This window comes from Labrus bergylta, chromosome 22 (assembly GCF_963930695.1).
Source record: "Labrus bergylta chromosome 22, fLabBer1.1, whole genome shotgun sequence".
Taxonomy (NCBI): domain Eukaryota; kingdom Metazoa; phylum Chordata; class Actinopteri; order Labriformes; family Labridae; genus Labrus; species Labrus bergylta.
Window position 1 is genome coordinate 8398057 of NC_089216.1, and position 21897 is coordinate 8419953.

A 21897-nucleotide genomic window follows, 5' to 3' on the forward strand; every position below is an offset into this window, starting at 1 on the left:
TTTCAAAATGGGGGCGATAACAACAAAATCGCTTAGTCATTTGAATTTGTTGTATGAAATTGAATTGGTTTCATACAAATCATTGTAAAGATGTGGTGGGATTGTTTATGATTGTATCTGTCCCGCACTAAATGAACACGGTGTTATGTAGGGCAGTGAGACAGTGAGAGTTTTCACATTGGTCGTCTAACTCACACTCCTCTGACAACAACCTAATGAAACCTCTCTGCAACAGACACCAGTTTATGAAGGACGAGCAGAAACATGGCTGCTCTCTCTCTGTCTTGTGTTGACCGTCGGCTCCCTCTAGTGGTGGAGCACTGCAACAACACTGTGGTTGAAATACTCACCAGAAGTTCCAACTATCGTTTCCAAATAAAATATAACCCCTTACATGTCATAGCTGTTTGAAATAACTATACTTAATGCAATGGTGTTATATATCTGTGCAAAAATCTCCAAAAACCCTCTCAAGAACACAAATATTTTCAAGTGATTTATTGAGAATTCAAGCCATAAAGTATTTCCAGTGTCCTTAAATACAATGCCGCTGCCTTACTTTGTCCTCGTGCTTGCTTTCCGTGTTTTATTAACTGGAACAAAGAATCTTACAACAACATTACAACATTGAATCACCTTTGGTTACCTATACAAACTGGTTGGGAATACGCAGACATGCAAAAGATTGTTGGCTTTAAATTGTTTCTGCAGAAGAAGCCTTGAGAAATGTTTAATTTGTCCGTATTAGACATTTTAAAATGGCAATTTAAAATACATTAAAAATGTTATAATGGAGAGAGCACATCAACAAAAAGCCTCTCATGATATTATCTTTTGGTGACATTGAATAAGATGCAAAATAAAACATAATAACAACATAATCCACAAAACAGTTCAACACTTTTACATGATGGTTTACAACAGAACCCAGAAATAACTATAAAAGCATGAAATGAGCAGAATTTAATTACAACAAAAACATGATCTGAGGTCAGTGCACTGTACAGAAGACGAGTGTTTTAGTCAAACACACAGAGGAATGATCCTCGCCGCTGTTTTTTGGTTTGTGTTTTTCAGCATTATACTAAAGTTGAAGGTAAAACACAAAGTTTTTATTTACTTTGTTCCATTTAGAATCTATCATTTTATTTGGCCATTTAATTTGGTCAATGCATCGATTCAAAGAGATGTACTGCATGTAGTCATTAGGTATGTACTGCTGGTGGTGAAAAGTTCACTGACTGAGACTTCTGATCACAGTTACAAACTCTGCTTTATAAAACTGTATGCAGCCTAACAAAATCAAACATCAAAACCACTGTAAAACACCTTCCTTCACAAGAAAGTCAAATCAAAAACATGGAACTGTTTCCACAGATCATCAGTGTGTGGGCGGCTGCTGTGACTCATCCACTGGCTTTTCTTCATGTTGCTTCTTTTCTATCTGGCAGCAGCTGGAACGCACATGACGACAGAGGAAACCACATTAGGATCAAAACCAAATCTACGTGATTAGAAAATGACACAAATGTACAAGCCTAACAAAACACCAATCGAAGTGTGTGTTCAGCTACACAGCAGTGCTGCATTGATTTAGTAATGGTCAGTATGCTTTGGATTGGAAAGGAAACAGGACCTGTTTCAGACACTGGAAATGTGGCTTAAAAAAAGACAAATGTTAATATAACAGTTGATAGTCTCATTAAGCATCTAATTCAACCAAGGTCAAATTAACGCTCATAACTTTCTTTTTTCTTTTTTTTTTAAACGGACCAAAAACATTGTGACTCATTTTTTTTTTTTTTTAACTATAACTCAAGACTGTGGGTGTGGCCAGTCATTTATTGACTGATTCAGAATCAAAAGAGGAAGAAGAGACGCTGACATCTTGATAAATCTAGGTCAAGTGGTCATTTAAACTCCCCTGAGGAACCGATTTTGGCTCCCCCCTGTGGACGAGATGGGACGATTTATAGCTTTGTTGATCTCGTCCCGTATGTGTTTAAGCAACACTTTCCGACAATAAATCTAATCCTCCTTTATTTTGTGTATCTTATGTGTAACTCACAGTTAATCTTTGACGAGGACACTTTTAAAAAAAAGGCTGTTTGAGCCTCGTCTGACATACATAACATTACACTGTGCTACATTTATGACTTTTAGCAGACATTATAGTTGCCATACTTGCTAATACAGGATTTTAAAAAGAAGTTACATTTTTTGAAAGTTGGACCAAATGGTTTTTATCATGGTTCACAGTCAGATAAGAATTTAAAACCCTGAAATCCAAAGAAATCCAGTAGTCTGTGAACACTTTCTTCCTCAGCAGAATTCCTAAAGCATGACTCCATTTCCCTCCAGTGTTGCAGCAAAGTCCTCCAGGCCTGATTGTATGAGGGAAGGAAGGCAAGACATTTACTGCCCAGATTTATTTTTTTCACGGGAGGGGTCAAAGGGGTACAGTCTGTGTACGAACCACGTACGACACATGCACAGCCGGTGGATGTGCACATACATTAAACCCACCATAAACACACACACGCCTGAAGCGTCTGGGCCACGGTGCCATTTACTGACCGCACAATAGCTCCCGTCCAAAATAATCTGTGTTTATGTTAGGAAGTCCCTATCTTTCAAGCCCGGCTGCTTGTTGGAGGGTGGGGACAAAAATCGCAGGAAACACCTTCTGTCGGCCAGCTAAGACCCACAAACCCGTGCTGCACAATGAGATATTAAAAGCCTGTTGCTTCCCTGGAATAATTGCAAAACTGCGTCTGGAGAAACGGCTTGACCAAGTGATGGAAGAATGCACAAACAGAAGGAACTTGGAAGGAGCTCTCGCAGGAAATAGGCGTAAAGGCTGCTCACCGTTCTCTTCTCCGCCTGATGACTTCACTCCGAGGAGCATGACACCGTCTTTGGTGCTCTCAGGTCTGCTCTGGAAAGATGCACTGTGAAAGAGAGAAAAACAGACAAAATAGAGAGCGCTTTGGATGTTTACACGTCTTTCAAAAACAGTAGAAAGATCACTTACTTCTCAGTTCCAGTGTCGATGGTTTCTGAGGAGTAGAACACAATGGAAGACATGATCAACTCGTCCATGAATAAGTATGATCTCATTTGAATGATGAGGGAATCATTACAACTCAATCCATCCAGTGCAAGCATCCATTTATAAAACCAACAGTGGATGCAATAGAGCTTTACTGAATGATATTTGTGTATGCACCTGTGTGATTGTGGATCTTCTTGCATTTGAAATTGAGCACAATGGCAGCAGCAGCTGCGACCAGGAAGACAGGCAACAGAATCAACCACAGCCTCTTGTCTAATAAAAGAAGTGGAGGAAAGAAACAGTTGTTAGCTTTAGCATGGTTTTTGTCTCTGCAGTATACATATACTGTATGGTATATATACTTATACTGTATGGTATATATACTTATACTGTATAGTATATGTATTACCAAATGGCAGGCGAGTAATTTAGCTGTTGCAGCAACTCAAAGACAACCCTCTTTTGAATTGTTGTTGATTTTTGTCATTGCTTTGTAAGGTGACCTTAGGTGTTTTGAAAGGTGCCTATAATTAAAAATGTGTTATTATTATTATTATTATTATTATTATTGTTATTATAAAATTTGAATTATACAATCAAGCCCAATTACTTAAACCTGCAATCTGTATGGCTAATTCCCTTCATCCCTATAGGACATTACAGTCAAGATATTAGCATCTGTCAATCATATACTTAGCTTGCTACATCTGTCTTTAACAGATTAAATGTAAAAACAAAAACAAAAAAAGTGCTCTTTTTTAAATGTCTTTGGATAGCGATAACCAGATTTTGATTCAAGTGCCATTAAAGCGGCATGTTAGCCCAAGAATATGTCTCGGCCACTTCACCACCTTGATTCAGTCTGAATAAAAACGGAAACATCACGCCATCTGTTTGATTGAAGGCTATCATTTTGTGTTACCTTGGGCATCCATCAAGAGGCGGCTAATGCTACAGAACTTGTTTGATTCTGGCACAGTACATGACCAGATACAGTTTGTAGACCCATCTCTTAATGGGGTATACATCTATCTAGAATCTGGGAGCCACAGACACATTTTTTTGGGCTTCCTGTGTAATCAGTGCTCAGCAATACTGCAGATAATTATATATGGAGAATAGTGAAAGCTACATGGTTGTCAGATGATAGCTGACTGGAGCGGGATTACATCAGAGCTGATGTGTACAGTCTCTTTTTTTCTCCTCCACATTGGACTGTTTTCCTGCATACATCCAATACTCGCAGAAACGCTAGGTGCTGATAAAAATGTAACCAGAACGCTGCTAATGCCAACAATAATATCACATGTCTGCAGATTCTGTATTTGAACGCAGGATCTGTTTGCAGAGATGAATTTGATATAACAGCCTACAGACAAGTTTTTAAAACATTACCTGATTTTTCTGGTGGGGGGGGTTTCTCACCATTGCCAGTTTGAGATCCTTTGAAAATAACACAACGATGAAATTATCGTCAACAAAAAACGATAAAGCTTCAATGAATTTGTGATTTCATGATTGATTCCGTTCAACACTGTAAACACTAACACGCACAAACTATAATGATATGGACCTATGGGTCTGAAATAAAGTATAAAGTAAAGTCAAATATAACTCACCAGCTCCTTTCTCTTTGGCTTCTCCTTTCTCCGTATGCGGCATCATTGAAGATATAACAGTTTGATGCGATACTAGCAGATAATGACAAAAATATCATTCATTTATACCATAAATAACATGATAAGTCTATTTCAAATACAAAGTTCAGTATTTACCTTTCCTCATGAATGTTAAAGAATTATCTATCAACTAATAAAAGCATCAACCTTATAGGGAATGTCAAGAAAACAATGGAATTTGTTTACGTTTATTTTCTCATTTTAATGAAGAATATAAGAAGGAAAAACTGAAGAGTTTGTTCTTAACAAAAAAAAAAACATGAGCAAACATTATTTTTTACAAATATATACTTTACCTGGGGCAGTATTAGTTGTACCTGCAGATATTACAGAAAAGAACAATGTAATGTGAATTAAAAGCATCTATACCAATTCTTCTTAAATTAAGTTTACAACAAATATTTGATAGGATTTTAAAATGTAAAACAAGAAGGGGTCTTGGAACATACCTTTTCCTGTTTTCTGTTTCTCAGTGGTCTCTTCAATTCCTGGAGAAAAAAAATCAAACTAGTTTAATAATGGTGCAAAAAAAGGATGGATAGTTAAATCCATATATGTTAAGTTTGCTGACTGCAGTCACCCTTCTGTGTCTTAGTGTCATTGGCATTTATTATCTCTGTTGAGTCATTTCCAGAAATGGAGATAGGGTGTTGAGAAGATCTTGGCTGCCCAGTGCCATTTTTCATAGCTTAAAGAAAAAAAAAAGACAAAACAACTTGAAACATTTAAATCAAATCTCTTCTGCTATGGCATTTATTCTAATGTAAAAAAAATAAAATAATAATAATTCCAGTTCATATGTGGTGTTTTAACATCACACTAATGAGAAAGTTAAAAAAAAAAAACTTACTGTCATTGTTTGGCAAGTCAACAACAGCAGGTGTACCAGTTACAGCCTTGTGGTCTGTTGGTACTGCTGTAGGAGGAGCAGGCTTCTCTGTCACTGAGGCGTTTCCATCTGCATTAGTTAGAATTAAATACAGATAATTAAAGAACTTTTCTGGAATTTCGTTGGATTGCAACTTGCAGACAAGCTTCCAGGTAACAAAATGCTTACTCACTGGGGGAAACAGAAGAAAGAGCTGGAGTTATTCGGGCGGTTGTAGGTGCTGCTGTTGAGACTGTGAGTAGGCCTCCTGCTTTTGTGCCTGTTAGTGTTAGTGTTGGTGTTGGTGTTGGTGTTGTTGTTGGTGTTGGTGCTGGTGTTGGTGCTGGTGTTGGTGTTGGTGTTTGTGCTGGTGCTGGGGATAGAAAAATAAAGTAGTTGCTTAGGGTTTTTTTAATTATAAAACCCGAGAACTCTTGTCATGAACAGTCTTAAAGTAACCCAGAAGTACAAACATATTTTCTTGGGCTCGATAAAGAAATAAGATGCCGCAAAGTAAATGTACAGATAAGTTCTGCCTACAAAAACGTTTTCTTTCCCAATTATTCCACCATTTAAATGTATTTAAAGTTTTGTTTGAAATACATAAACTCCTACAGTTACAGTTATTGACTCACGTACTTCGGCCTGTTAAGTTGAAGGCGTTCTGTAGGCCTACATGTAAGATGTAGAAACAGCTAGCCTAGCTTTGTCAAAATAAATCTCTTACGCTAACTTTCAAACAAGCTATGTTGTTATGTTCAAAACGCAATACTATAACCCTTTTGTTAGCTAATACCAGACGATAACAACACACCACGTGATAGTTTATTTATTTATTCATTATTATTATTATTTTATAAGTGCAATAGAGTGACAAACTGGTGACATATACATAACAAATGAGGCACAAAATAACAAACAGAGGTAGAAGAGAGTTGAAGAGTTGAGCAGTGTGTATGGTGTGTGTTGAACATGTTGATGTTAAACAATGTTGTGGTGGTGAGAGGTGAGCGTTTGTGTAATGATTATGTTTTAGCGGTAGGTGGCTGCAGTCGGACTTTTGGGTTTGGATTGAGCGTTTGATTTGATTTGAGGGTAGTAAATACTGATTTTCATTTTTGACTTCTATCCAGCAAACAAATGTGAGAATATCCCAAGATGTAGAACTGTTACCTTTAATACTTTACTTACCTACTGGCGTTTTGTCTGATTTTAGTTGGCCTGAGTCACCTGGTGAAACTGTAAAGCATAACACAACTGTTAAAACACTGCACATTTGTATTTGTACCGGGTGGATCTGGAAAGTCTAACATTGGCGATGAACATTTTCATAAATGTAAATATATTTCTGTAAATTGGTTGCTGTAGGCTACACAAGCCGGGGGGTTTTTGGGTTTGGTTTTGAGCGTTTGATTTGATTTGAGGGTAGGATGGCGGGAGAGGCGAAGCTATTATTATTTTTCTCTTTCTTTGCATGCTGCATGAGCAGCAGCCCCCGATGACCATCAGGAGGGGACTTGTCACTTGCAGGACCCGGCCTGTTCAGCGAGCACACATGAGCGGGAGGGGCCACCAGACCCCAAGCAGAGGGAAGCCCGCCCCCCTACACCCCCAAATGCAGTAGTCTGTATTATTATTGTCATGCCCCTCCCTCATGAGCATCCTTTGGGTGGTATGACAGAGTGTATGTGCGTGTGAGAGGAAAGAGTGAGAGAGAGAGAGAGAGAGAGAGATGTATATATATATATAAAAAAGTTTTATATATATATATATATATATATATATATATATATATATAAAACTTTTTTAGCGTTCCAGTTGATCTCGTTGATCTTGAAAAACAGGAGAATGTTTGGAACTTAGCTCGGTTAGCTCAGCGCAAATACTTGTAGGCCTAACAGATTTAAACTGTTTTCTGGCTCTGTAAAAAGATAACAAAATCTGCCTACCTTATTTCCTTAGCTTACTATTTCTGACATGTATAGGGAGGGGTTTTGTGCCCCTGTGAAAGTGGATGGCAGGTAACATGTTTAGGAAGACAGTTCTTAATGCTCCTATCAAACAAGTAGGCTAATTATGTTATCAAATCTGAAAACTAAAATAATGAAAACGAGCAATTTTAAATGTAATGGGGGCTGTGTGTCCTTATAAAATTCAATTAGCAGGTTAGCAGGTACGATGTTAGTAGAAAATTGTTTTTAGGAATCAGAAAACAGACTAAATACGCGGACGACAGAATTATAGTAACTTGTGGTAGCTGAATTTCCGAATTTTCAACCACAGAGAAGATATTTATTTTCTGGGAGCTGTATTTGTGCTAGGCTAAGCTAACTGGCTATTGACTCTGGCCTTACACTGTAAAAATAAATACTGATTTTCATTTTTTACTTCTATCCAGCAAACAAATGTGAGAATATCCCAAGATGTAGAACTGTTACCTTTAATACTTTACTTACCTCCTGTTTCTGATTTTGATGGTTCTGATTCCTCTGATGAAACTGTAAAGCATAACACAACTGTTAAAACACTGCACATTTGTATTTGTACCAGGTGGATCTGCAAAGTCTTACAATGGCGATGAACATTTTCATAAATATAAATATATTTCTGAAGAGTAAATTGGTTGCTGTAGGCTAATTTTGGTCACAATGTTTAGAACAATTGGTTATCTAGAAATCCGTAATACACACATCCTCAGGACCTGAGCATCACTTTGTCTATGTAAGACATTTCTTCTGACAGATTCTCTATTCTAGGTTCACTGTTGCATATTTTTACCATTCCTGTTTGGCACCGCTTTAAAGCCTAAAGTCTGAGACAAAGACGTGCCCTTGCCCTAAGTGTCAGACGAGGGATGAGAATGTAAAATAGTTGAGGTGGATTTCCTCTGTTCCGAGTGCTGCAGGAGTGTGAAGCTGCATCCTGTCCCAGACACACTATTGTTGTCCCCTTGACCTGAGCAGCTGAGCTTCCTGTCTTCACTGCTGTCAGTAATGATGCTGGTCAACATATTTCACACCAGAGGCGCCATTAAACCGCCCAACCGCACGTTTCAGGAAGGCCACATGAATGAATGAGTCAAATAGTTAAGGAAAAGCAAGTTGTAAGACTTTTTTTGGGGCTGCCAGCTACAAATCAGGACTCAATTATTAATGAGCCATGGTCAAGTCCTTTAAGTAATTCAAAACAAGCCCAAGTACGGTCTCTGGTAGTAGTAGGCCTTCTACTTTTAAATGAACCAGAGTCAAGCCTTGAGTATTTTTTGATCAAGTTCAGATTGAATCTCAGGTCCATAAAGTATTTCCAAACAAGGTCAAGTAGGTGTGTAATATTTCAAAGAAGTCCCCAAGTCTCAAGTTCTGTAATTCCTTCTAAACAATGCTGAGTCACTTTCTAATTATCTTAGATCTAGTCTCAAGTTACATTTCATAGGCTTTAACTGATTCAAGAAAAATCCAATTCAAGTTATTTTGGATTGCAAGTAAGACAAGTTCAAATAAGTCTCAAGTATTCAAAAGAAATTCACAAACCTCAAGTTATTCAGACAATCAGACGAGTCAAAAGAAGTCTGAAGTGTTTCAGAGCGAGTCATATCCTGTCATTTATTTGAGAAAAGTCCAAGTTAAACCTCGAGCAATGAGCAAGTCCCATCTCAAGTCCGTAAAACAGTCGAGGCGCGTTAAAGGCGGTCTTGTTGTGAGTATTCCAGAGCACACACTAGTCCCAAAAGGTCTTTGAGACACAGGTCAAGTTTGGTGATCAAGTCTCAGTTTAAAACATCGACAACTTCGAGTTATTTGAAGCATGTCCAACTAGAATCTCATTTAAATATTTCAAATATATCTGCATCTCCATTTGTATTGTTCAAACTATTATATTTACTTTTAAAGTAACTATGTATATCCTAACATTCCTTATTTGACACTTGTGGATTATGTAAATATATACTGGTGTAATTCTCCTCCAGTCCACTTGATGATGTAAGTGGACCCCACCCTCCACTGCGTGTTGACACTCCCACGCTCTGAAAAAGACCCACTGTGGTCCGAACAGGTCTGTGCTTCTTTTTACTAGAATCTCAAGAATATGATGCAAGAGTCAAATTAAATGTAATGTTTTAAGTAAAGCTCCGAATCAAGTCTAAAGTCCTCTGGGACAAGTCAAAGTCATGCCAAGTAAAGTATTTTAAATCTCGTAATGTGCACTATTAAAATTACTGATATTTGTTTTAATTGTAAAGGACAATTACAACCTCTTTTTTTTTTTGCCACATTGCAACTTCAGATATGCTGAATATAATAAAGTTAATGTTAAATTGCCAGGCTTAAGAAATATTTCTAAAATCTTTTTTTTTTTTTGTTCTGTGGAAAAAGAGGATTATAAATTTCAGCTTCAAATCTCCTGTCGGGCGAGCCGTACTCAGGGTGAGGGTGTTTCCTTCAGATGTCTACTGCTGAACGCTTGAAGCTGTGTTTTTTTTTTTTTTTTGCCAGTGGGGACGTTTGGGTCACAAGACAATGATCTATTGCCTCTGTGAGAGAGAGGGCAGTTTGGTTCCCACTGGCTATCTGACGTGAGATCACCTATCTGCCTGACGCAGAACAGTTAACAGTTCTTTTGGCTCTGAGCAAGGAAAACAAACAAATTGAGAGCCAGCCTCTTTTTCCTTTCCTTCAACAAGGAGACACTCCTCTGTCTGCTTATTACATGAAAGTGAAGTTGTTATTGTATGTGACGTCTATTATCCATGATCAAACCTAAATTCTATCTTCACTTTGTCTAATTACAGCAAAATAAACAACTAGTTGTGATCTCATCTGCTCACATAGACACACACTGATCTCAGACTGAATGAACGGAAATACACTCATCTAGTGGATGTCTCCAAGGTACCGTTCAAAGTGTGAGTGTCTTCTGACAACACTGTGATATCTATCTTTGCACATACCAAAGGAAAACTAAACAACATGACAAAAAAACTAAAGTAAAAGTTATAATAAATCAGAAATAAAGCGGTGGCACAGCACACAAAAATCTTCCAACATTAAATCCAATTTTATAATTTTGAACATGAGTTGTGAAAGTATTAAATTTGTCTCGACAAATCAGTAAAGGTTGACTCGTCCATGCACTTCCCAGGCACAGTACCAAAATGGATGCCAACAAATTTTCGTTAAGGTCTGTTCAGGACTATTTAAGGCCCTGAGTTGTAATTCTTTGAAATAACTGCAAGTTTTTTCAGCAAAGACGTCTAAATAGTTCTCCTACCTGGTGTTAGATTGTGGACAAATGCAAGCAGAACCAGGACAACAACCCTGGCAGTCTTCATGGTGATTCCACGGCCCCTTGAACTCCTCCGACTTCTTCCTCAGACTGCAGCAGAGTGGTCAGTGGAAAAGGTGTCCAGGCTTGGGCAAGCTGATGCTTATTTTGGCACTTCCTTTAGATAAAGAACGGGAGGAAATACACTGGCTTCCCCCCCTGACGTAAAGTGGGTGGCTGTGGGGACCAACACAAGGCAGTCAGTGGCTGCAAACCTGTGTCCATTTAAAAGGAATCTGGGTTTTACGTGTTTGAATGCATCACCAACTCCCTGACCAGTTGGGAGGAGAATGGGACTCACCCTCCTACCTATTGCTACTACACAATTTAATTTGCTGTCTCTCAAACAAAGAACGTTAACTCCAGTTTAAATAAACAATATCCAAGAATTGTATGGAAGTGATCATATAAGAGAAACAAAGACGTTAAGTACTTTGGAATAACTAGCTTTGGCACCGATTCTCAAACCCCATCCATGGAAAAACAGGAAACACTTGCATCACATTTCAGACTGATACCAACTTTAACACGGCAAACATCGAAACAAACAAACATAAGAAACTGGATTGAGTGGAGTTACAAATGTTTTGTTGAATCGTGGTTGGAACAAATGACAAAGAGCCAAGTCTTGATTACTCAGGGGAGCTGCTTAAATTCCAGCCATTACATTTGACTATTCTTCATTGTTTATGTAACCGTGCCTTCACAAAGCATGGACATGACCTTAGGTGGTTAACCATGCAGACTATTGAGGCTACATAAACCAAAAGCTAAATCTATTTTCAATTCTTCTGAATTGATAGTTTGACTTTCCGTGATTTTAAGAAAAAAGAAAACGATTACATTGGCTTTTAAATTGATCTACTATACAACAAGTAGATGCATTTTTTTTTTGCTGTCTTCATATTGTCCCTCTTAGGCTACAAAATCAAGCTCCTGTTTTTTGGCCCTCCCGAAAAAACAGGATGTCAGAGTTTACTTCCTTTGGTTTGAGCATTGTGTTTGATTTGGGCTGAAGAGACCGAAGAAAGCATTTTTCAGAAACCAGTGACGAGAAAATACAAGCCCATAAGTTAAATTTAGCTTTTTATTTATTATTTAATTGTACAACTACTTCAAAAAACGAGAGGCTTATTGGGTTTTTGAAAGTAAATCACTCCACTGGCTGTTAAACCAATCAAATCAGAGCTAAAAAAAAAAAAAAACTTTTTTCAGACACAATCATGTGTATTGTAAGGAAGGAAGCCAGTGTATACCAGAAATCTTGGCTTCACCTTCATGGTTTAATCAAACAAGTCACTAAGGTTCATAAAGAGGAAACACCTTTGCAAAGAAATTGCCAAGGAGTACTTTCCCATCTACAAACTGAGCAGGTGATGCCAAAATCATTAGCTGTGGAACCGTACACAGCCAACACAAACACTAATTTACTGAGGAGTACTAAAGCTGGGAAAGATAACTCTGGACCCCCTCTTGAACTCTCTAAGGTGTTAATTGTTTCGGTAAGAAATTCCTGCATGTGTGATTTATGGACGATAGTGAGTGTTTCCTGTCACCTTGTTGGAAAACATCACGTAGCTCTCCGATGCAGCTCTATCACTCCGAATGCAAAAAACGCCCAAAGGACTATGTGTATTATGTATTAGATTTTATTTTACATGGTTGCATATTCATCGGTGGAGGACTGAGGGGCAGCCCGAGTCACACACGCAAACACACATACAGGAGAAGCGGCTTCATTTCAAGTTGAAATTCATGCACATTTTTATTGAACAGTTATATAAAATACTTTTCATAGTTGCAAGTGCATGCCTCATCTGCCAACAGTTTTGAAGTTAAATTACAAAAGCAAGGCTTCATGTCGTGTAGTGAATTACTTGGGCACTTAAGCAGTTCTTAAAAAAGATTGAAGTATTTTTTTTTTTTGTTTCATCTTAAAGTATTGAGCAGTATCAAACCTGTAACTGATATACAAAGCAGAGTTCCAAATAATAGTAGTAATAAGAATCAAATTACACTTTCTGTGGCACATTTACAAAACAGAACAAAACCGATTTTACCTGTTATATGACACAAACAGCTAATCATGCATTTTTGAGTTACACATGTAACCACACACCTCACAAGAATTGTCAAACATGCTTAATTGGACTGTGTGCACTGACAAGCGCAGGTTAAAAATATGATTTCTCATCCATCGTAGATCATTAAATGCTTCAATTACAAAAGAAGTTGAAGGCATAGAGCATCATGGTTTGAATTGAAACTATGCAGATATATCCAGTATATGTTCACTAAAGCGCAATATATTTCAAAACAGGCCTCCACAGCCAAGGTATTCAGATTTTCTATTTCCTTTGTTTGATTTTTATAAAACATGCATAGGCAGACACTTGAAGTTTATTGTATTCTTTTTTTTACACAATATAGGTTCTCTATTTTTACTTTGTTCGCAATACTTAAAAAGAGAAAAATTAACACTCAATTCCAGCAAGCCACGATAAATCTACCCCCCCCTTCCCTTCCAAAAGAGACAAAAAATAAACATATTTGCAAATGATAGATAGGTAAATGTAAATTCCAGTTATGAAACTCAAGAAAATAGGTATTCATTACGGAGTTATTTAGCCATTATACAGAAAAATCAGGTCAAAGCACACACCAAAAGAACCTGAGGTAAGCATAATATGTACAAAACCATAAAACGTTCCATTATTTGGCATTTCGACAACATTGCAACATTCTTTTTAAGACTGCCTAATTAATTTTCAGAGCTATTTTAAAAGAGTAGCAAAAAAAAGTTATCAATAAATAGTCCTTATTTAGTTTGTACACCCTTATATGTTAAAAACATTATCTCATGTTCTGTCCTTTTAGTGCTGTATTTTTGTAAACGTACAATAGTTAGTAAGAAGTTAACACGACTTTCCGTTTCGGTGTCAATGAGCAAGGGTCGTTCAAGAAATAGAATAAAAGAAGTCAGCTTTAAGATCTCTCTGTCCCCTTCCCCCCCCCCCCCCCCCCTCTCTCTCTCTCTCTCTCTCTCTCTCTCTCTCTCTGACATACTGCAGTGTGGTGGACAATCAAGCACAACAAAGGCCTGACCAATCAGAAAAGTGAACCGGCAATAACTTAGCAGATTTGACTATGAACTAATATTTTGAAGGCATATCCAAAGACTAGCAAGTGAGATGTCCCCCCCCCAGTGTGAGCCGTAGATGCCTCTCCTCCTCCGCTCTCTTAACACTCCTTCACCCCTTTTCTGTGTTGGCGGGCCGTGATGAGGCTGGGGGCGGGTTGGCCCCATCGGCCAAGCTAGCGCCCATTCTGCTGGCCTTCACTGGATGTTGCTGCCACTGCTGGTGCTTCCCTTGGCGTCCGTGCCGTTGGTCTCCGAGGACAGGGCCTTGTTGAGCGAGTTCAGGCTGGCGTCGGAGGGCAGGGCATCTCGCCGCGGCGGCATCCTCTCGTTGATGCGATCCAGGCCCTTTGCTTCCGCAAAGCTCGTGATCTTGTGCTGGGGCGAGAAGCCTTTGATGGCTGTTGGTGCAAGAAAAAAAAAAAAAAAAAAAAGGGGAAAAAGGGGGAGAGAAATAAGGTTTGATATTCCAGGGGCAGGATTAAATGATTCAAAGAATGGGGTCACACTTTCTCACATTCAGCCACACATCACCAGACGTCGTTATCTTTTGCTTTGTTTTCCGAGAAAACAACAAGTAAAGGCTGCATCTGAGGTACTTTTAGCTCATTCACTGGAAGGAAATCCATGAGGAAGTGTGACTGCAGAGCATGCTAACACTAACGATAACTGCGTGATGCAGATCCCTGAAGAAATAAGTGTCAAAGAATCCTTGAATCCTTTAGAGAAGAATATTCCTTTCTCTCAAACATGGGGTCGGATGAGTCGGCTTGCCTTGCCTCAAATAGTGACAGCATGGTCAAACAGCTAGCTTACATCTCTTTGAGCTAATAAACTGCCTGCTAACATCTCATGAGTTGACGAGTTTTAATGAATTATGTTTGTTAAACCAGTAAAGACTAATGACATGACTGAAATGAAGATACTGTGTGGTATAAATTCTCAGTCAATAATGTTCGCTTAGCCACGCTAACTAAAAAATTCAAGCAACGCAGCTTCTTTCCCAACATGAACTTAAAACTTAAAAATGTATAATATTCCCTAAAATTCTGTCTTAAACCATTGATAAATGTGTTTAGTCTTTAATGCACAACAGAATATGTTTGATAGTGTTTTAACACATGGCTCATCATGAAGTTTAGTTATACAGTAACAGATAAACAGTAAGTATAAAAGAACTACTTTCCATGAAATGACAACACATTAACAACATTTGTCAACGTTGTAAAATGATAGAACTGCACAGACAAAGGATGAAATAATCCTTCTAGATCTAAAGTGGGGACGTCTGAACATCAGGGTCAACAGGTTTTCACTGTGCGATCAATCCATCATTGATCATATCTGCTGACGTCCGTCTACAATGCTGGACCATCTCGTTTTTTTTTGTTTTTTTTTCAGATTTAAATCGTTGTATGCACTCTACATAAAATAAATGTAAGTGGACGGTGCATGTTTTTTTTTCTATTCAGGCACATTCAAGAACATCTGAAGACCCCGAAAAATCCAGATCGTCCCGTCACGTCACAGATAAGAAAAAAAACATTGAAAAAAAGAAAAAAAAAAACGACAAAAAGGGGGAGAAGGAAGAACGATCAAAAGAGACCAAAGAAGAAGGAGGGGATAGAAAAGGGAAACACTGGAGTGGAGCCCACTGAGACATTCACTTCCACAAAAGAGGACCACGTTGAGACTGAGCTCACGTACAAAGACACTACAGAGGTACTTGGGGTGCTAACGACTTGTTTAGTCTGCTTGGAGCATGCAGCAATTAAGGGTTCACTGGAAGTTATGAGGGGCGGAGGTCACAATGTCATTCAGACTGGAGGGAATTTTGGATTAGCTGGAAAAGCTGTTTCATTTAAATACCTTGAAATGAATGAAATCAGGCTGATCTGATACAAAAGCATCATTTCATCAACTTAACACTATTTATTTTTTATTTTTGATTCAATTGTAGGTCTTTTTATTTTAATGTTCAGCTTGATCTGAATTCATTTCAGTCCACTTTGAACTGTGTAAAGTTTACATTTTGTCACCTCCACCTTTCATAAAGGCTGGGGGTCTTAATGGTGATATAAACTATGATTGCAAAGGGTCATCCCTTTACTAAATGAGCCAAGGGGGCATTATATTTTTTTTTTAGGACAATTTGGCGGGGGGGGAATGTGGAGTGTGGGGCATGATGGGTAGCGTAGTTGTGTTGCTGCATAGCACAGGTCAGACAGGTTATTAGCAGCTCACAGGAAAGAACACGACACGGCAGGGCCACAGAGGATCCACATGGAGAGAGAGAAGCAGAGAAGTGTCTCGACACTACAACGGACTGTCCTCTGTGGGGGGATAAAGAGGAAGTACTGCACAATTCCAACGTAAATAGCAGCTGGCAGACTACTATTTAGCTCGCAGTTGAGGTTGTTCTTGCGCCAAAGGGGGGTAGTATGAATACAAAAAAAAAAAGAGAAGGTTTTAGGGAGACTCCGATTTGGATTTCAAAGCCTCCTGTGGAGCATTTCTCTCTTCTAATTTGGATTCAACTCTAAAGAAAGCCGTGTTATTGTTTTATTTACACAACAGCAACAACAATGCACAACTGCTTCAGCCGTTTCAAAGGGGAAATACTATTTTTTATCTTTCATAGCAAGATTTCACTGGGTTGTGAGGGCAGAGCAGGGGGGGGGGGTATCTCATGTGGTAAGAGTTACACCTCAGTGACATTTCAATGTTGAGTGTTTTCAATCAAACACTTGTTCTTTATATAGCTAAAGTGTAACCTACCACAAACTCTGTGACTTGATCAAAAATTGATGTTTGAAGATCTAGAGAGGCCTGTGAACGTCTGGTTACTGTAGCTCGACCAATATCTGATTTCTGAGGCAGTTTACGACAATAAAATGAATACTTACATGCCCCTGTTTATAAATGTTGATGACCTGACGACGGCCTTGTATTTACACCTCTTACATTGTATGTCCTGATCATTTTTCATCAGAAAGCAGGAATACAGCTCTTTCTAAACATGTCACTGCAACATTAAAATTAAAGTTAAACTAAATGTGTGGAGCTAAAATATTCTTTTTTTATTCTGAGCTTGTAATAAGCTGCAGTCTTCATGAGAATGACTTGAAGGATTTGCTTTGCACTCACTTTAAATCACAGTCTGCTCTCTGTGATTTTGAAATCTGTGCTATGAAATCCCTTCCCCTTTAAAACTTGTGTGACCACAGGATTTCCTAATTACTTACTTCTTTTTTTTTTTCCCTCCGTTAATACTATGCCACATTTTGTTAGCCCAAACACCCAACACACTCTATTCAAGCACCAGCGAGATGGATGAAGAAAAAAAAAAAAAAAAAAAACCCAGCGGACCCCCCTTGTCTATTGCCATGAAAAGCAACAGAAGAGGGCAGCCAGACCCATTTACCTTCGTCAGCCTCAATAGCTTCAATAGTAGCTGAAGAGAAGAAGAGGGGGGTTGCAAAACGAATGAGAGAAGTGAGCAGAGGAGTTCATTTTGTCCCAGGAACAAGTCAATGAGCAGCAAAGACAGCCAATGCCGACAACAAAGGTTAACTTCAACTCCACATTTTATGATCAAAGACACATGGATGTTAGCAAAGAAGGGGAGAAAAAGAGGAAGAGGAGAGGGATGAGCCTTAGCTTTTTGATGAGTTCCAGATCTGTAAAGGGAAGGCGAGAAATGTTTGTGGCAGAGAGTGACCTCATGGAGAGGATCGCATCTTAAAGGTACTTTGAAAAAGTCTGACAGGGAATCAATGTGGTGATAGAAATAATGGATACTGCAGGGACCAACAGTGATAGCAGATAAAGCTGGAAGTATATTAGTGCTATCGTTACGCAACTACACACATACATGGAGAGAGAGGAGTTGAAAGAATGGAGAACAGGGAAACGTTCAAAGTGCCACTTTGTGACTGCCTTCATTGCTTAGTTGTTAATGTCAAATCGAAGCGCTTTCGACACATGGAGCAGCGTTACAGGTGTGTAGGTGTGCAGCATGAAGCAGCATCTGGAACTGCAGAGTGAACACCTTTTGATATGAAATATCAAAAGTGCTGGCTTACGTTTGTGAAGTGTGAGGGGACGGGGTGGACACCTTTGGTTTGAACCACTTACCAATTTTATTTTTTTACAGTCATCCTTGAGTTACAAAAAAATGAAATCAACATGGAGTACAAGTGTGTAATTCAGCTCTACACAAAGACAGGGATGAGGCAGAGGGTGATGGCAGAGGAACAGCTTAAACAGTACTACAGACTACGCAGCACACCGTCATGATGATGTGGAAGGGTTCAAATAAAAGGCACAAAAGTAATCAACTTTAAGACAGAATGGCTTGATGGAGTCGACATTGTAGTAGAAGCACTGTGTCGTCTGCGTAAAGGCGGAGCACAAGCTGATTCTACCAATGTCGCAGCAGGAATCTCTGAACATCCCTCTACTTCCACTGGAGCTCTCTGTAGTATCAGCTGCGCCCAAATGGCTTCATTGTTTCTACTCTTCATTGGGTATGATTTATTGTATGAATGTGAGGGGTGTCTCTTCTTCTTAATGCACTCCTGGTTGTTAAAATATTCTACAGTACCCCCCATCCCCCATCCCCCCGTCTTTAACATTCATTTAAGTCCACTTTATTTACTCCACTTCCCGAGGAAGGTCAAGAAAACAAACATATGCAGAACCCAACCAGAAGTCTGTTATATGTGACAGCTCCAATCAACTGCCAATTCATCCAAAATATAATTGTGTCATAAAATAAAATCATAAAACACTCTTGGTGTGGTTTTCTTGCGACAGCCTAACTAAGTCTGGTATTTGCAGCAGCTGTAGTAGCTCATTTTATGACGCTCTAGGTAGTTATATCTTTTCTGAAAGACAATTTGCTGACTTTATGACTTGTGATGTTTCTGTATTCTGTAAGACACGGTATCATGCTCATACTCTCATTTAAGCGTTTGCTGTTTACAAATGATGGATGTGCCTGCTTCAGAGTAAAAAGAGGTACAATCTGAACGTTGGGTTTGAGTTTCATGCTAGCTGATATTGTGAGAGAACTTGTGAGAGGAGAGAGAAGCTTGTCTGGATTTCTGCTTTACTTTGTGAATGAAAGGGCAGACTGCAGCTATGCCCCTTTTATTCACAGCTGGTTGTGTCAATTCCAATTCATCCTTTGAATCACAGAGGACCCTGTCTCTATCCTGACAGAGCACTGCTGAGAATAACAGCTGGCGCACGAATGGACGACAAAGCGGCCATTTCTTTCAAGAGTCCGAGTAAATTGAAATTGTTTTGTTAAAGGCGTTTTCCAGAAAGTCTTAACATCCTGGTTGCAGCAGCTTGTCAAGACTTATTTAGGGAGTGTTTGGAATTCAACAGAGGAGGGTGAACTGAACTCTAAACTTGTCTCACAAAAATGAAAAAGGAAAAAAATAAATCAAAAATAACACAACAGAATACTTGCACAACCGATTATACCTGCAGTTTCTAGGGAGAAAGGAGAAAGAAAAGATACAGGTAATATTTGAGATAAAACCAGTGGAATACAGGAAGAGACGGGGATGGGGAGACAGGGTATTAATGCGAGACATCAGGAGGGAGACATTCGAGGAGACGAGGGACAAAGAAAATCTGATATTGTCTAGAAAGGGAGTTGTGTGTAGGAAATAGAACTAGTCATTTACTCCATGGAAAATTACTACAGTGACACACATTAGAGTTGAAAGAGGCTTCATAGAGCAGCTGTTATGATTTAGGAGAATTTCACCACAGGGATACTGACTGACTGAAGCTGCCAAAAAGATTTAAGTACACTTAAGAGTTTGACTCTGAGGCAGCACTTTTAAACTCCAGGGCCATCACTGAGGGGAGAGGGGAAGAGTCTATGTATACAGTGTCTTCTTTACACCGAGCTAGCACTTTATTCAGGGTTTCGCTGTGTAAGGGGGATTTTATGTGTGTGAGACTCCGTTCTTGGGGGGTGGGGTGGGGGTGGGGTGGGGGGGTGGGGAGGGGGTCTCGGGGTACTCTGTGACGGTCTTACCATTCTGCAGCTTCTCTTTGCCACCGGACAGCACTCCGCTTGGTAGCATGCCTGTCGGGGTCAGGCCCTTCAGCGTCAACACGCTCTCACTCTCCTCTCTGAAACAACAACACGTGATTTCAAATTCAAAAAAACAAAAACAAAAAAAAAACACAGAAGCTTCTTGTTTCGTTTGAATGTCTTTGACCAGTTGTTAACTATAAAAACATCAACAAGTGCAGCTTTAAATATCACTTCAGCAGGAAGTAGCGGGGTAATGCTACAACACCAACACAAGGGAGTTTGTGTTCTCCACATCTGCATACCTCAGCACAGAAAATACTCTGGCCATCTTGCCAATGGCACGGATCTTGTTGCGTATGACTTCCTTGCGGGCAGAAGCTGTGGCACCTGGAAGGGTCAGAAGTTGGACACGGTCATACAATGGTACAATCGTAACTCACACATACTTTACCTTGTGCTGTAGAGGTGCAAACCAGACTGTGTGTTTTTTTTGTAATCACTACATGCCTTCTCATTAACTTAAGTGAAAGTGCTGAGACAGGGCCAGTCTTCTGGACTATTAGTTGTATCCAGTAGTGCGTCAGACCAACACAATGCAAACACAATGTGGTTATTGAAGCCTGGATTTCAGATCAAACTGAGTCATTTAAATCCACCCACAGGTCACGACCACTCAGTAACTCTTAGGTATTCACTGTATTCATGCTGCCTCTCTGTAGTGAAGCAGTAGTTCATGTATCTTTAAAACCATGTTACGTCATCTGTAAGTGGCCTGCTCCTTGTCCAAACTTGTCTTTTCAGCATGTTCAGTAAGCACACTATATGTGTTTTTCTTAGCTGTGTTTGGTTGTAGAGATTTAGCAGGTTTTTTTTTTTTTTTTTTTTTCCAGGACTGGAAAACAAAACGGTATGTTTAAAAGGAAAACCCTTGTTGGGGGATAACGGTTTCAGGGCCTCGAGGGAGCCGGCTTGGAAAATGTGTGAGTATGAAGGATGGAAATGAAGCTGATGTGTGGTGAAAGGCTTGGGAGAGGTAGGAGCTGACAGTCTGGTGTCAAGTTGAAGACTTCCTATCGCTCTCAGTTGAGTACTCCATTAGTAAATTCAAATACATTTGGCACAGGATGTGTCTCCTGTCGTAGCATTTCTCATTCAGTGTGTGCAGGGAAAACCTTAAAACAAGTATGACAGTCAATGAATAAATCAAATCTTCATGTTTACAGATAAAACAAGTTTGTAAAAGACTCATTAGTATAGTTAGAAAGTGTTAAACAGTGACGTTAGCGGAAAACCCAGAAAGCAAGCAAATCTATCTCTGCACACCCGTGCTGCTATTATGTGTACCTTTTTTGGGGGGATATATTAGCTGTCCTTCTCATGTAACACCCCCAGAAGAGAAGACAAAAGAAAGGAAAAGAGAGATGATTGGATGGCTGTAAAATGAAAGAGGAGGTGGCAGAAAGGAGGCGGACAGTGAAGTAAGAAGCGAGAGAGCACAGCAAGTGAAAAAGAAAAGCGATGCCCTCAACACAAAACTCTGGAAAACAGAAAAAAAAAGAAATTAGATGAGACAAACCAAGGTAGTGAGGACAGCACGACACGAGTGTGAGAGAGAGAGAGAGAGAGAGAGAGAGAGAGAGAGAGAGAGAGAGAGAGAGAGAGAGATAATGCAAAAGAAATCTGTGGATTTGAGGTTGGAAATATCAACATCACAGAAATTGGAAACCATGGAAACAACAGCAGATAAAGAGAAAGGCAACCAAAAGGATT

At 39.2% G+C, this 21897-nt stretch overlaps 2 protein-coding genes across 7 annotated transcripts in view; both read right to left on the reverse strand.

Moving 5' to 3' along the window:
- Window positions 1–483: 483 nt before the first annotated feature.
- Window positions 484–11140, reverse strand: LOC110002073 (putative uncharacterized protein DDB_G0290521). 2 transcript variants are annotated; one of them, XM_065950834.1, is made up of 14 exons: window positions 10871–11135; window positions 8059–8100; window positions 6794–6841; window positions 5796–5975; window positions 5585–5692; window positions 5315–5422; window positions 5184–5222; window positions 5031–5051; window positions 4675–4746; window positions 4451–4498; window positions 3230–3328; window positions 3035–3059; window positions 2869–2951; window positions 484–1454 (listed from the first exon to the last, which is right to left on the reverse strand). In XM_065950834.1, the coding sequence occupies exons 1-14, from the start codon at window positions 10929–10931 to the stop codon at window positions 1441–1443; spliced, it is 948 nt and encodes a 315-aa protein (XP_065806906.1). In that variant the 5' UTR covers window positions 10932–11135; the 3' UTR covers window positions 484–1440. The 2 variants fall into 2 exon arrangements, with proteins under 2 accessions (XP_065806906.1, XP_065806907.1); XM_065950835.1 differs by lacking the exon at window positions 6794–6841 and having other exon boundaries at window positions 10871–11140.
- Window positions 11141–12663: 1523 nt separating this feature from the next.
- LOC110002076 (protein phosphatase 3 catalytic subunit alpha) overlaps window positions 12664–21897 on the reverse strand; it is a 63730-nt gene continuing 54496 nt past the window's right edge. The window contains exons 11-15 of one of the 5 annotated variants that reach the window (XM_065950831.1): window positions 21472–21498; window positions 20430–20514; window positions 20125–20222; window positions 17488–17517; window positions 12664–14464 (exon numbers count right to left, since the gene is read on the reverse strand). In XM_065950831.1, coding sequence (XP_065806903.1) covers window positions 14262–14464; window positions 17488–17517; window positions 20125–20222; window positions 20430–20514; window positions 21472–21498 — 443 coding nt within the window. In that variant the 3' untranslated portion in view covers window positions 12664–14261. The other 4 variants (XM_020657714.3, XM_065950832.1, XM_065950833.1 and 1 more) reach the window with 4 other exon arrangements.

Coding starts and splice junctions, on each gene's coding strand:
- LOC110002073 (XM_065950834.1), bottom strand. CDS start 10,931: ATGAAGACTGCCAGGGTTGTTGTCCTGGTTCTGCTTGCATTTGTCCAC. Junction 5,423..5,584: donor TGACTTGCCAAACAATGACA/GTAAGTTTTTTT, acceptor TTTTTCTTTAAG/CTATGAAAAATGGCACTGGG. Junction 3,060..3,229: donor GAAGATCCACAATCACACAG/GTGCATACACAA, acceptor TCTACTCCTCAG/AAACCATCGACACTGGAACT.